Genomic DNA, 16,279 nt, shown 5'->3' on the forward strand with positions numbered 1-16,279 from the left:
GTGCTACCAAACCCGCGAGTGAGGCTCCGAAGAGAAGAGAAGAAGCAGAAAGGGGGAGAGCAGGTTCTCGAGGAGAGATTGTTCCGCTCAGTCACAAAAAGGATTAATTTTAGACAAGAATTGTTGGGGAATGACAGGGGGGTTTGAACTTATCCATCTCAAAAACGATTGCCTATTTACAGCGAAAAGTGCTAAGACGCACTGACCTATCCCGGGCTATGATCGAACAAAGAATATATCGATCTTGTCAGTGTTGAAGAAAGATTCGCATGCATGCCGTGGACCACGATTCAAAGTTGTGAGGAGAACAGAGTCAATACCAAGACGGACCAGACCGAGAAACGAAAAAGCGGAAGGAAGGATGAAGCGGATCGTAGAGAATAAGAAGGAGAAAGAATAGACGTACACACGCACACGCGCACGCACACGCACACACACACACATGTCTGCACAACCACACACAACACATGCACCCTTCTGTCTGTCTGTCTGTCTGTCTGTCTGACTTTCTCTCTCTCTCTCTCTCTCTCTCTCTCTCTCTCTCTCTCTCTCTCTCTCTCTCTCTCTCTCTCTCTCTCTCTCTCTCTCTCTCTCTAACACACGAGAAGGAGTGGACTATCAGAAGTGAAGATTCTCACCTTCAGCATGACAGATCAAGATCTTTTAGCTTTTCACACCATCAAAAAGCTTTTTGCACAAGCTCGCTACTTTCAACAAACAGACACCGACAACCCCCTCAAGTATTCGCGACATGGTATCAAATTGAAAAACTTTGTTCGGCCATTTGAAACCCGCTTCAGGGCAATGCTATGGAAACTCATTGCTCTCGTTTTCTCAAGGGTCTCACACAATGTCTGACAATCTGTACACTTGTACAAGCTTTTGAAACTGCCTTTAGATGGATACTTCTACCACATACTTGAGTGTCTGACATTCAGTTAAAGTAATTTTTTAAAAAGTCTGCATTCAGGTAAATTGGTAAGCCATAAGTAGAACACTATTTTCATCAAGTGTTTTACACAATCAGAGCCTGTAAATGAGCTGACATTACATTTTCAGTGACAGGGAGTGTTAGAGATCAGAAGAGATTGCAAACTGTTATTTCATGTTCATTTGATGAAATGCTGGCACTGATAAACTAAGGTGTGTATAAATCATGAGGCAGATTTTGTTGCAGATTTCTAACTAAAGGTACACAAAACTTCACATTTCCATTAATTAAGTCTGAGATAGGTTTTTGGTGAATTAGCTATGATCGCTACAGAAAGAAGACTATTGAGAACGTCTGCGTCTAGGGAACCAAAACAAATCACCTGTCGCAAGACACCCAAGAAAAATGACCACAGCATTTGTTAAAAAAAAAAAAAAGCACAGAATTAGGTTTTCAGTCACACCTCCTGCTTCAAATGACAGTGACCCACAATAGCAACTAAATTAAGCCATTGATCCTAAAGCCCTGAATGCCAAGACGTCACACTAAAAACGACAGCAAAATCTTGCCAAATATTAACTTAATGGTGCAAAAACTGTGCATGACCCACTTGCACAAGCATCACGAGTCCGTGACAAGAGCTAAGTGTGTAGCGACTGATGAGGCCGATCAGGGCATATCATCTTCGCCAAATCATCCGTTCAAGTACCCCCACCATTGTCTGTGGGCACGGGGCACCGTCACCACGCCCCAGCTTTCTGAAGGTCCGGGGTTCGAGTCCTTTGTTCCTGCAGATTATTTCCCCGCCTGCTTTGTTTGCCTTCTGATTGTTTGCAAATGTCTCCGATGCGCCCAGTTTGGAGAGTCCCCCCAAAGGAATCAGGACAGTGTTGGCAGCTATGGTGCACCGTGCAGCAGACCCTTATTGCCCCTCGATGAGGTCAGATTTTTATCAGGCATGGGTTCAGGCTCATCTTTTCTACGATTAATTAATTTTCCTAAAGCTGTGCTGTTTTACTTTTGTTGGACTGAAAAGGGCAGTAAACAAAAGGTTCAAAGTAAAGAATCACATCAAAGACCTTGTTAGTGGAGAAACAAATTCAGTCCTCACCATAATATAAGCATTCTGTTCGACCAGTACTGCCCACCTAAGACAAATGTCGCCAATGTTTTTACAGAGTGGCGTTAAATAAACGATTGTATTATCATCATGTACTGCTGCTCTGGCGAAGCTTAGAAGGTTTTGTTCGCGAAGAAAATTCAGCACGGATGCATCCTCCGCTCTATGCGGTCAAAGCCTGGACTATCTTCGACGCGGTGGTCAGTGTCGTACAGCCTGTGTCCACATCGCGTGTCCACTCTGGCGCTCGTGATGAGTTGCGAGCCACTCACGCGACAGTAACCTTCATCTTCCATTGATCCTCCCGATTAGGGGCGGCGGGAGGGGTTTTGTGTGAAGTCGGGAGGGTTAATTTGCCCCGTGTTTGGACAGTGAATGCCGGAGAATGCAGGGCTGAACACCCCGGCACTTTGTGTGGGAGCAAACCGGCCGGTGCCGCTAATAAAGCTCGTGCTACTCGACCCTGTCTGTCTCAGTGTCACCGCAGATAGCATGCAGTCATTGCTTCCAAGCCCAGCAAAACATTCCCCATTTACTCTACATATCAGACGGAGCGGAGGCTACGATAATGGACTTCGTTTGGTCAGTGTGATTATAATTAAACTTGATGCATTAATTGTAGTACATTTTTGGAGTGACGTTTAATCTTTTCAATACATCTTTGAGACACAAGTTTTCTAGTTCTAAATTGTTGACACAAAAACCTATGCCTCGCAGACGTCAGGGATACTTTGAGTCTGGACAGGCTACGATAATGGACTGCGTTTGGTCGGTGTGATTAATTAAACTTGGTGCATTAATTGTACATGTAGTACATTTTGGGGGCGACGTTTAATCAGCTCAATTACTCTTTAAAACAAAGTGTTCTAGTTCTAAAGTTTTGACTAAACTTATACATATCTGCTAAAAAGTAATCAAGCAACATTACTGTCCGATTGCTTCGAAGTTTTGAGTCGATAACTTGTCTGCTTAAACGTAGTTGATGAGGAACAGGTGCATGATACGTGGCAATGCACTTCCAATATTATTCAAATCTCAGAAGCACTGAGGATTAATTGCGTAGGTGTTAACGTGTGCTATATCCTGGATGTCATGCGAATGTGTTACAACATCAGTGTCGGCCTAAATACATCAGCTACGGATGACACAAACACGGACACGCGTAATCCAACGTGACACGCTGTTATTGAGCATTTCCTCTTACACAACATCTGCGAGTAATGAAACAAACAGATGTCCTCCTATATCAAAGTCAGTTTTGTTGTTGTTGCTTTTCATACTGAATACTGATGAAAGAAATCCCCGCCCTCATATACATACTGTACCAGCTTAACATGACGTTAACACACAAAAAACTGTAATTACACCCAATCGAATCAAACACTTAGGGACATTTCCTCTTACAATGGTACTAGCGGATGTATGATAACACAAACATGTATGAGGATGACCACGCACGGAAACTATACTACATCAGCGTATCATGGCACAAACAAGGGAACAGATGACACCCAATCTAATCCAATGTTCAGAGACACTTCCCGTCAGCGACTGATGACACAAAGATGAGAACGCCCAGACCACAGCCTGACATGAGGTCTTGGCCTTGTCTTGTCCGTTTTCTGGAAAACAAACCCCAACGTCCGATGATGAGAAATGAGCTAACGAGGAAGGGGGAGAGGGTATTAGTTTCAGGATCAAAAGGTTTTCAAAGAAGCACAGCCAGGAACTAATTTCTTTGTGGGAGACAGCCAAGGAAATGCTGTTCGCGAAGAACTCGCATGCAGCGGCGCCAGGAGCAGAACTGCAGACACTTCATGGACAAAATCAATGTTACAAAGTTCTTTGTTCTGTTGTGATTAAACCACCCCCATTGAACACCCATACTTCACTGAAGTTATTTGCTTTGTTGCCCCCTTCGTTCGCTTTGATCTTCTATTAGACTAAACAAGTCACAAGTCAGAGAAAACATGGAGATTCGCCTTTGAGACAGAACAGTCAGAACGTTGCTGTGAGCACGGGACATTCAGACAAGCTGGATATCGCCATACTTCAGACATGTTAGTTGTAACTGTTTCTCATACATTTTTAACAAGTATGTTATTAGTCACCGTTTGAAACTCCACCTCAATTTTGCACAACTTTTATTTAAATTAAATACCAGTCTTTGTATTATCATGGATTACGTTGTTCAGATAAGGTACAATTACGTTCACCTTTCGTCAAAAAAACTTTAAAAAAAACTTCATCTGACAAAAAAGTAACCTTGCTGCAACAAAAGAAACAGACTACACTCCAAATGTCAGCTCATTCGACTCATAAACACTAGAGATCTAAGTGCGGACAATAGGAAACAAAAAAACAACTGACAGACACACAGACAGAGTCAAACCCTATACACGCATACATACGGGTGTGTAAAACGCCCTAACTCAAGCAGAGCAAAACAGCTTTCATCTCCTCTAAAAGGGAACAAGCAAAAGCGACAGTGTCAGACAGACACAAATTGGCCTTTCAACTTTCGCCAATAGTGGAAAACTGCCGACAACAATCAAGAGAGCGGAGTACGCAGTTGTGTTGTAGAGAGTGAATTGGGGGGACCGAGGCGCCGTGATACCATCTCTTTTCCTCCCCACTCTCTTTTTCTTTCCCCTGTCAGCGTCCCTTTCAATCTCCAACAACGTGTTTCCTGACTGGGTCGCCATGGTGTGGTCGCTTGCTTTTTCTGTTGCTGTCCTGCCTGCCTCGTGCGATGGTGTGTGCATGTGTGGTGGGAACTGAAAGACCTACTCGTGTCGTTTGTGCTTTTGCTGTAAGAGCGAAAATAAGACTTGTTTCTTGTTTTTGTGATTTATACAGTTAGTGTTTAGGTTCTGATTTATATCAGTTTTTAAACGACATTGACTGATTTGTATGAGAGTTAACTGAAGTAAGTGAAGGATTTTTGATGATAAGTCAGATTTTTTTGGATTTTTTGTTATGAATAATTGGAAATGATATAGTTCTAATAAAAAGAAGACACGCCAGTAACCAGGTTAGGTACTTTTTTTTAATCAATATTTCAGCAGATAAACTGCCTTCGTCAGGATGGTATTATAAGAAAGTACGGAATGCAAGCACGTGGTCATATATAGTTCATCATGTTGATGTACATTGAAGCTTCTTTCTCAGTAGTTTATTTACTACTTAGTTTATTTACTACTTAAAAAAAATATATATGATATTTTTAGGCAAGAGTTGTAGCCGTTACTCCACCTGAAAATGATCCGATACTGACTTAAAATACGTTATTTACAAGTTTTTAATATATTAACTGATTGATTGTACCGAACACACACAAAGTAAGTGTATTACATCGATTTTGAAAAAAAAGAATATCCTCAAAAAGTCTACTTTCACAGTATTCCGCAATTGTAGACGCATTATTATGAGGAGTTCTTCATAACAACACCTGATAGAAACATTACTATCACCTTGTTGAACGCACATTCTGACCTAACGATCGATGTTTCTCTAACGTGTCACCCGGTTTATTTTAAGCAAATCACAGTGACACATATCAATCTCAACCCTGATAACAACGAGAACGTTATTTCCATCGATAGCCGTGTACTTCGTCACGATGCAGTCAGCAGAAGGGCGATATAAGCTGATATCACCCCGCTGGCCGAGTCAGAAGAGGGCAATAATATAAGCTGATATTACCCCGCTGGCCGAGTCAGAAGATGGCGATATAAGCTGATATTACACCGCTGACCGAAATATTCGCAATATCAAACTACACTGCCCCCGACCGTCAAACACACGAAGCTTCATCCATCATAGCACTAAACGAAAGAGGACGCGATAACAACTGGACCCCGAACAACTTGACAGCAGCTCGAAGAGGAAATTGGAGACCTTTCTCGGGTTACGCTCCGCACAGAGAGGCGACAAAAGCCAGGATCTATCGGGCCCTGTCAACACGGAGTTTGAGGGGACAGGAGAAATGCGTGTGTCTTGAGCATCGTACAATGTTCAAGTGGACAAGGGTGTTTTACAGTGTTTTGCGTTCTTCATGCAGATCCAAGAACGACAAAGTTAGAGATGTTTGATTCGGTGTAACTGTGACAAAAAATAACAAATAAATAACAACAGAAACAAAAAACAAACAAACAAAAAAGCGTCGGAAAGAAGTTGGAGTGTGTATATATGAGAGTGAGCGTCTCATGTCTGTCCGTCCGATCGCTATTCTCTCTCTCTCTCTCTCTCTCTCTCTCTCTCTCTCTCTCTCTCTCTCTCTCTCTCTCTCTCTCTCTCTCTCTCTCTCTCTCTCTCTCTCTCTCTCTCTCTCTCTCTCTCTCTCGTATGAGACAGCTATGTGACTGTGCTCTTTTACACCGTCACACAACCACCCCCCCCCCTTATTAACAAGCCCCAGTGAAAAAGCCACCCCCATAAATATTTTCTAAAATAATTATATAGGTTTTCAACACCGTATCATACCAAACAGGGATGTAGCACGAACAGTCCATGCCACCATCATCATTAGACACACACACACACACAAAAAAAAGATTTCCACCTGTCCCAACATTCTTTAGCAGTTGCTGGGGCCCATTATTTTGCCCTTTTGAGCCATTCGTTTGCAGTTATATCCTTTTTAAGCCATACAACGAAATTGTTCGTCCAGGGACAGAAGCAATGAAAAGATCGAGAGTCAGGAAGAATATCTGTTCTCAAAGGGGGGGACACGAGCAGAGGGGCCCAATTATGGGCTGCAATTTGTGGAGGCAATGGCAGTAGAGGGTAGCCCAGAGTGCATCGTCAGAATGGCTTCGGTCGTGAGAAAGGTTCTCCCCACTGAGCTACAACTCCCCAAGTTCCACGCTGTGTGAATGTATGGTGGCGTACTATTGCCAAAAATGAAGATTGCAGTTATTGTTGTAATTTTGGTAGTTTTCACTAATAACTACAAACGACATTGTGGGATTAAGAATGTTTTGCTGAGCTTCTTACTCTGTTAAGGCTTATGAGAAAAGTATCTTCCCAGATTTGTTTTAATATTAAAAAAAAAGATATTACTGTACAAAGAACACAGTTGACTTACTCTTTGGGGAAATCAGTGATCATTACCCTTATCATTGTCAAATTAATAATATCAACATATTCTGCGTGAACAATACGCTTGGCTGGCCTATCAAGCGCTATATGATTAAAAAAAATAATACAAAAAGACTTAATTGTAGTTATTTTGCAACATATCGGCATTTTAACAGCACTCTCTTCAAGGATGATTACAAATGTAGCATTGGTATATATTTGTTTTCTTTATTTCAGGTTAGTTATATACCGGCACGGTTGGCATAGTGGTAAGGCGTCCGCCCCGTGATCGGGAGGTCGTGGGTTCAAACCCCGGTCGGGTCATACCTAAGACTTTAAAATTGGCAATCTAGTGGCTGCTCCGCCTGGCGTCTGCCATTATGGGGTTAGTGCTAGGACTGGTTGGTCCGGTGTCAGAATAATGTGACTGGGTGAGACATAAAGCCTGTGCTGCGACTTCTGTCTTGTGTGTGGCGCACGTTAAATGTCAAAGCAGCACCGCCCTGATATGGCCCTTCGTGGTCGGCTGGGCGTTAAGCAAACAAACAAACAAACAAATGTATATATGGCCATGGCTCAGAAATGGTGTCGAAGCCATTTTTCGCCAACTTGGCGTCCTTGTTAACTAATTGTTGTTAACAGAGATGCACTTGGAGAACAAAACCATGTTAGTTCCATCTGACACATGTTAAGGTTTCTTTTCCCAATTGAAAAAAATACCAGTTAGGTATTTTTGTGTAATTATGATGCAATTTCTGGAAAATATATACCACGTTTTCGGCAGTTTTTTGTGACGTTTTAACAGAGGGTATATTTGAATCAAATTTATGTCTGATTGTGAGGGGAACAAAGGTGAAAACTAATTTGTTTTAACTCAGAAAAGTCTGCAGAATTCATTGCATACCTTCTTTTCAAAAACATTCATTTGTGTGACGAGTATTGTGGCCGGAAACACCAGTGTGATGTTCATAACTATTTGTCGTAAGAACTCTTAATCTTGCAAATAAATGCTGGCTTGCTGTCAGTAATCAAAACTACTGCCACCTTGTTGAATTTCATATTTGTGATCAGACCACTGTTGAGAGTCTTTTGCAACTTAAAAATTCCTGATTTGTGTTATGGTTTGTTGCTAAACAGAGCCAAATTGATGAACTTGCCATTTTGTCGTAAGAATACTGTGTTATGAACAGCATTTTTTAATCAGACAATTGCCAACCAGTACTGTTCTATCCATCATTTGAGCATCTGAACACTACATTTAGGGAGCCTTTTGGGTTTAACAGCCGGAAAAATTTAAGATGACGAAGGAATACCTTGAGAAAATAAGCGAACAAGTTGTGTCGTAAGATTTTCAGACAGAGTTATGAACTGCAATGCTCACTGGTTTTTTCCTTGTATTTTGTGGATTTTTCCCTTTGCAGTGGTCATTGACTTACTGTGATAGATAAATAAGTTGTGTGGGTTCAAGTAACATGTGACATCTTGAATCAACATCTTCCAAGGTGTCAAAACACACAATTTTCTACTTAATTTTGTGTAAAGTTATGAACATGCATTTTTTCAAAAATTGTTAAGGAAGTATCAAAGACATAATCACAAAGTGCATGTTTACAACAATGGTTTTATAGAAATAAACTTTCTGGCACATTTTCATTTTGATCAACATTGACCAAGTCGTATGCTAACGTTGTTCATAACTTTTCCCCACAAAATTAGTGTTTGATACATGTGGGTCCTAAAGTAAAGGACTGTATTGTCATTTAAGATTCAGAAAGGGAATCAAAGGTTAATAAGTCTTAGATGTGTACAGCTGGTACTAATCTGATTTTCACTGGAGCAAAATGTTCTGCAGATTGTGTTTACTGGCACAGTTCATAACTTTACACCAAAGGTCTGCTGTGTAATTTGTGTTAAGTTATGAACAACGACCAAACTCTTTTTGTTAACACTATGTTCATATATTCAGAAAGAAACATATGGCTTAGGATACTGTAGTTTGCCTCGTGTGGTCCAGGAGAATAAGCACATTTAATGTTTGTGATAGAAATGTATGTTCATAACCTTACATAGCAATCTGACTGTTAATGTTAGAACTTGCTGTAAAGTTATGAACTGTCAAACTAAATTTCTTGGTATTGGCTTTTCTTTATTCCTTTTTGTCTTACCATGTAGTTCTTATGCCATATTTACCCATTGTGTTTACATTTTGTTTTTAAAGTGACAGACTGGTCTTTCACTGCGTTCGTCTTTGTCGTGTAATGTTATGAACTGCATGCACCATATCGATGCCAATGTTTCTGTCTATACTGTGTAATTTGAGTACATGTAATTCACAATATTTTTACTCCATCAACCTAATTAGCTCGTATCTGAAGTTACTGAATGAATTTTCAATCATGAGAGTCGTCTTTGTTCAGATTTTTTAGCAAGATTGTTGTAAAGTAATGAACTCCTTCATGGTTTTTTAGAATGATAGCTGAGCACTTAAAGTTACAAAATACATATATTCAATTGGATTATTGTTATCTCTCTTGGGTGCATGTCTTCTGGACATGTGTAATGTATCCAAGTTCTGCACCATTTGGCTGCTAGTAGCAAAATATAACTGTCACGGTGTAAAGTTATGAACAAAAAAAGGTAGTAACTTATTTTTCGGCCTGTTTTTAAGTTTTTAACTTGATTTTTTTACTGGTTGTTGACAACATGATAATTTCTGTTAGTTAACTTAATATTTCAGTTATCTCACTATCTGATGTCCGGCTTTTGTCAGTTTTTCCTGTTTTTGTGCTTAAAAATTCACAATATTCGTTACATCAGGCTTAATGAGACTTTTGTACCTAGATTTGCATGTGGTACCCATCAGAAATATTTTTACTTACATTTGTGTCTTACTTTATACCAATTCCCTTTTTATTTGCTCAGAAGAACATTGAGTTTTAGTCTTAATTATCTGAGTACCCTCACATTGTTGTAAGGTTATGAACTGCATAATTAGACTTCACACTCTCTAAGTTTGTGTCTTGAACTTCGTTCCGGTACTATACAGGCTGTTTCATTTGAGGGTTTCTTACCCAGTACAACTTTTATTTTTCATGCTGTGTCATCTGTTTTCTTTAAATCAGCACTTTAATTGTGTGACATGGTGTAAGTGTTATGAACAGCACATTCGCACTCTTCTGTGCACTATATGCCCAATTATAGTCCGATTTCTCTGAAACTTGTATTGTTTGAAATGTTATCGTTGTCTCATTGAGCTATGCCATATGCAAGTCATATTTTCAGTAAATCACTTTGTGTCACAATTTTCGACACCAAATCTGAGCCATGGCCATATATACGGTGTCCCTACTGAGGCAGAACTCTGAAGCTCTTCCCAGTGAATCTGAATGACAGGAAGAAGCTTGTCTCTGTACGTTATTCTAATGTTTGCAAAAAGTAAAACCTTTTGGCACTAGTATGTTGCCATACATACGGTGTCCCTAGTGAGGCAGAACTCTGAAGCTAGATTCCCAGTGAATCTGAATGGCAGGAAGAAGCTTCTCTCTGTACGTTCGGCGCACCTACGGCGCTGCATTGTTGGCGGATGATGGTAATCACTGGCTATAGCCAAGATCAGATAAAAATCGACATTTCCTTTTTTTACCTGCCTGCCATGGCTTTTGACCCAATTCCCTTCCTTTTCTTTTCTTTTTATCTGTTCTTTTCTTTTCTTCTCCTTTCTGTTTTTTTCCCTTACCGATGTTTTGTTTTGTTCCGAAAATATGTTTTACAAAAACTGACTTGCGGAATACGGAGTCAAAAAAGGAGTGCCATAAAAACAAGCAAAAGAACTAAAGGGTGGGTTTTTATTTTTAATAGACTTTTTTTATGTGTAGAAATAAAGTGAGCACTGGATGAAATGTCTTTAACAATCTATTGTATTTAAATGTCTAAAGCATAGTTAAGTCGGGTGTCTCTGAAATGTAAGGCTCACAACTTAAAAAAAAAAGTAAAAAAATAAGAGTGATACTGTGTATCAACCCACAAAAGTGCACTTCTGGGGACGTTGGCAGCCAAACATTAGGGTAATTACTGCTGCCATACAAAAACCTAGGTCGAAATGATTGTGCTACTAGATCATAAATGATTGCTGCCATACAAAAACAGGTTGAAATGATTGTGTCATGAGAGCAGCAATAATTACTTTAATAAAAAAAAAAGCAAGTTAAAATTATCGTGTAACATAGCAACGCATCCATAATTGCTGCAGTCGTACAAAAGCAGGTCAAAATCATAGTGCTAATACTGCATCATTAACAACTGATGTCATGCGCAAATCAAGTGGAACGATGGCTATAGCTCCATTGCACTATACAGCATTGCTATACAATCTATCTAGAGCCAAATAAAGAAAAAGTTCTCGTGACTACAAGCAATAACAAAGGGTTGGGACAAACGAGCTCCACCAAAACAAGCTGTAAAACATGTTATGATCTTGTCAACCACACAAACACTAATTGCTAAGTACAGCCTGCTAAAAGTCAATGCAAAAGCCAAGTCTCGAATATCAAATACCGAGACGGTAATGTATCGTATGAGCGGAAAGTCAATTCTAAAGTGTCTTTGAAGCTACGTCAGAAAAATGTGGCTCTATTGAAAAGAACAGCTTTTGTGAGGGTATAACAGTACGTTTGCTGCGGCATAAAGCATTTCTTGTAATACGATGCTGAAACATAATAGTTAACACGAACCGAGCAACCTTTCTATAATACGGTGCAAAAAATAAACTTTTGCCTGGCTGATTCCGAAAAGGGGAGGGGTTGTTCGAAACGCTTGCAGACCGTATGAAAAGATTACTGGTTGGGGAAAATTCCACATTTTAAATGTAGGCTTTTCTGTCCATATGAAAGAAAAAAATCCAAATTCATAATTGACTACTGCCGGGTTTCTCATTTCATTCACGTTCTAAGACGCATTGACACACGCGAGTATAAGTGTGTACAACTGAGAGTATGAAATGCCGACACATTTTTTATTCACGCATTTTTTTCAACCTTTCTAACATTGATTGGGCCAAGTTCTAATCGCTCTATTATAAAATTTCGCATTGTGTTACCGGGTAATCAGCACGGTCTGTTTTTAATTTGGTTCAAAAAATATTTAAAAAAAAACCAATTTGCTTACTCCAAAAATGTTTAAATGTGGGATATTAAAATTTTGTTTCTGGCATGTATCATTGCATGTGCGCACACTTCGATTCGAATCATAGTACGTACTAGCTTTCAGATCATGCAATATAAATTTAGTTTGGAGGCAAAGTCCCGTCTTATTTATAAGTGACTAGGCCTTTAAACAGACGAAAACCTCTCATAAGAAAAACACCAGTTTGTACAGCTACAGCATTCACACTCGCTTTCCACTACAGTTACCCGGGACTCTAAGACCCCACACACAGGCGTGAGAAAACACACACACACACACACACACACACACACACACACACACACACTAACATATCAATATATACACCCACTCTGCTCCCCCCAACGCACACAAACAACAACAACAACAACATCAACAGCAAGAACAAACCTCACCATCTACTATACAGTCAACACACACAGACAGACAGGGGGAAACCAAATCGACCTTTTCCTTCGCAGAGCTTCACCACATCGCCTGCAGCGCAGGTAAAACAGACAGGTATTTGCAGGTAAACATTACCTGGAGAGCTAGGTACACATGGAGGTGTGGGGGGGAGGAGCCGATTAGCATTTTTATCTCAACTGATCAGACGCAGTGAGCGCTTGCCCCGGTTTCGATTTTCTGGCCAGATTTCGTCAAAAGGGCAATAGTCGGTGGGTGGGAGGGAGGTCACAGAGGCTTTGCCCTCATTTTCTGTGAGATGCTGGGCACTGATTTTTGGCTGTGCATGAATGATGTGATTTTTTGCCATCGAGTTATTTTTTTTTGTTTTGTGTTAATAGCTCACTATAACATGAGGGGGCGCAACTCGTGTGCGACCCTGACACACCTTTAACCTATGTTTTATGTTTTATGTGTGTTGTCCTAGATACAATTGTTGTTATAATCGTTTACAGGCAGGGTGTGCCGAAGAAAATGTTCCATTTGTATGTAATATATTTTAATGGACAATAAAGTGCTGTTATTGTTATTCTTATTGTTATTGTTCATGTTCTGGAATGTAATTTTTGGGGGAGAAACCTGTTGTATGTGTTTTCAACGTGGGACCTATTCTTCATTTATGTAGTAAATATTCACTATACATGTAATGCAATATATGTGTTTCATGCATGCTATTCTTGATTATTTTCTTCTTCTATAGCCTAGACGACAAAGCTGATGAAGAATGCTTGCAGTATCTTAAAACGTGTGTTGAATAATTCTGATTTTTGTTCTTGACATTTTTTGTCATTGGGGTAATAGTCGGCGCGTGGGTGGGAAGTAACGAAGGCCTTCCCTTGTCTTCATTTTTATGCGTGGTTTTTGCGAACGTTTTCACTGTACTGGGGCTGTGTGTGATGTGATTGTTGCCACTGCGACTTTTCATATTTTTCACAGTGTTTGGCTGTGTGGGTGAAAATTGTTATGAATGTATTCATGTATCACTTTGACGTAAATGTTGTTTTACAGTTGTCAGATTTTCCCGACGAGACTACCTAGTCGCTGTTATGTTATGTTTTGAAAGCTATTGATTGAAATAAATGTGATAATTGTACGGGGTATTGTTATAAGCACATGCAGTCTGAAGCAGCATTTACACATTTGAATACCAGGGCAGTGTTCACCGTTTCAAATTGAAAATTTCATTATTGACATTTCATCAGCCTGGCTTTGCTTATATAGCCATCAATGTAACTCTCGCGGAGTCTCTCCACTGCTTTCCACTTTCCGTTCACTACACCCAGGCCAGCCAATAATTCTAACGGATGTCAATGTTAATAGCCTGACCAGGACACCGACTTGCTATCAGTCTGCGATCTAAATCTATAGCCTCCATCTTTCGCTGTGGTCGCCACTATAAGGTCGCTAAGGCCAATAGGCCGCTAGCCAGTCAATATAATACGGAATGTTTTCGGCATATTTCTGTTCGGGGAAGAAAGAAGAGAAGTCACTTGGATCGTTTTTTTTGTGGCCATAAAAAACCACCACGCTGTGCCTCCCTTAGAAACAGTTATCCTCGCGCACATTAACGTGAATTTTTATCGTCCATGATACGCGAAGAATCGCCAAAAATATAAAAAGCTATTCACCGTTTACTGCCATTACATTTCCTTGCTCGACAGATCACAAAGACCCTATGCAGTGTGCAAGGAGAAAGGTCTGTCCATCGCCCTTTTCTTAAAATTTGCACGGCTGGTTATGCACGCGGCCATGCGAAATGCATTAAACGGAAATATTATTTAGATGGCTTATAAAATACACGACCGGTGAATAATCAGCCGGATATTTCGTGTCGTTGACTTAAAAATGTCGGCCCTTTTTTGGTCAGACAAAAATATTGCAATTATATCTGTTTGTCGGACTGGCTGTAAAAATATCACTGATTCCAAAGAACATAATACTTAGCATGCACGGAGACGGCTAGAGAACACGTTCGACTTGTGTGTGTTCTTGCCAGTAATGACTAATCATGACCCGCAGCATTTTCTGATACGTATCGGTATAATTTGTCGCAATTGTATGTTTTGCTATCCTCCGCAGATCGCAGAGCACATAAAGTCGCCATTCACTAACCATTAAGTTCTGTGTTAAAATTTAAATCATGCTACACAGGCTTTCTGCATGTTTCTTCGTTTCAGTGAACTGTGGTTCCTAACTTCCTACTCCTTGAGGTTTATAGAATGAAGGATAGTATACACGCTCTGTAAAACGTGTGTATGTCGCTATTGTATGCCTCACTGTCGGCTTGACACTTTGATTTTAGCAGACGTCTGTATACACACTGACAAACACACTGACAGCAAACAACTCACCTGTACCAATCCAGACCGCGTTTGTAATTGCGGTCGAAAAAGTGAGGTTCGGGGCCGGGAGCCTGTACATCGGGGTGGATTCTGAGAAACTCCAAGAGGGCTCGGGTACCCGCCTTCTTGACCCCGATAATGATAGCCCCGGGTAGTCGTCGCGTTCCTGACGATGAAGTGTTGTCGTTGTTGTCGTCGTGGAACCGCGGGCCGTCACGGTAATCCTGGCCCGGGTCTGACCCCCTCCCTCCTCCGTCACCCCCCTCCTCACTATCCTCATCCAGGTAGATAGCGGATGGGGCGTTGGCATTTTGTTTGGATGAAGAAGAATCCGGGTGGATTTTTTGCTGTTGGTGCATAGTTCTGACACCATTGTGGTTTATTCCTCCTCCTCCTATTCCTCCATCTAATCCTCCTTTGTCCGAGGCGATACCCGTATTATCCATCCCATAGTACCCAGAGGAATCTTTGCCGTTATAACGGTACAACTGAAGCGTCCTGTGGTGTCTTTGAACGAGACTCCCACCTCCACCTCCTCCAACATCCTTCCTCTGTTTTGACGGAAACGATAACAACGATGATGATGGTGATAATAATGTCGATGAAGATGCCTTCTTTTTGTTGTCATTGGACGATGACAGGCTTCGCGGAGCTGGATCGAACTGCAGCTTTCTAGCAGCGATGAAGGGTGAGAGGTCTTGGACTCCTACCCTCTCTCCTTCTGCTGCTTCTGCTCCCACCCCCACCTCCACCCCTCCCCCCTGGAGTACCCCCTGAGGGATGGCGATGCACCAGGTGAGGGCTAAGGTGTAGACGGTCAACACCAAAAGGCAGCTCAACGTCGTCATGGCTGCCACCTCTCGTCGTCGGCATCCCAGTCGTCGTCGGCACCCTGGCATCACCCTACGGCCGACGACGAGACCCGTCGCCACGACTCCTGCATCATTCTGTCCGCGATGGAGTTGTCGTCGTTGTCGTTGTCAAGTTGTAAAGTTTTTACTGACAACGCTGAAAGAATTTTCAGCTGTCAACCGTGTAGTCTGGATGAAAATCCGTATAAATAGGTAGCTTTTTGAGTTTTTCTTCTTCGCGTACAAACAAACGCCGACAATAATTTTCAGGACTCCTGTTGCTTGAAACTAATTTTCTTCAAAACATCATTGTGGGTTCTTGGTTTTT

General features: G+C 41.0%; 1 protein-coding gene across 1 annotated transcript in view; it reads right to left on the bottom strand.

The window, feature by feature from the left end:
• LOC138960443 (heparan sulfate glucosamine 3-O-sulfotransferase 6-like) overlaps positions 1-15,999 on the bottom strand; it is a 129,504-nt gene extending 113,505 nt beyond the window's left edge. The window contains exon 1 of the mRNA XM_070332354.1: positions 15,110-15,999. Coding sequence (XP_070188455.1) covers positions 15,110-15,999 — 890 coding nt within the window. The remainder of the gene's footprint in view (positions 1-15,109) is intronic.
• Between the last annotated feature and the right edge of the window lie 280 nt (positions 16,000-16,279).

Source organism: Littorina saxatilis, linkage group LG2 (genome assembly GCF_037325665.1).
Source record: "Littorina saxatilis isolate snail1 linkage group LG2, US_GU_Lsax_2.0, whole genome shotgun sequence".
Taxonomy (NCBI): domain Eukaryota; kingdom Metazoa; phylum Mollusca; class Gastropoda; order Littorinimorpha; family Littorinidae; genus Littorina; species Littorina saxatilis.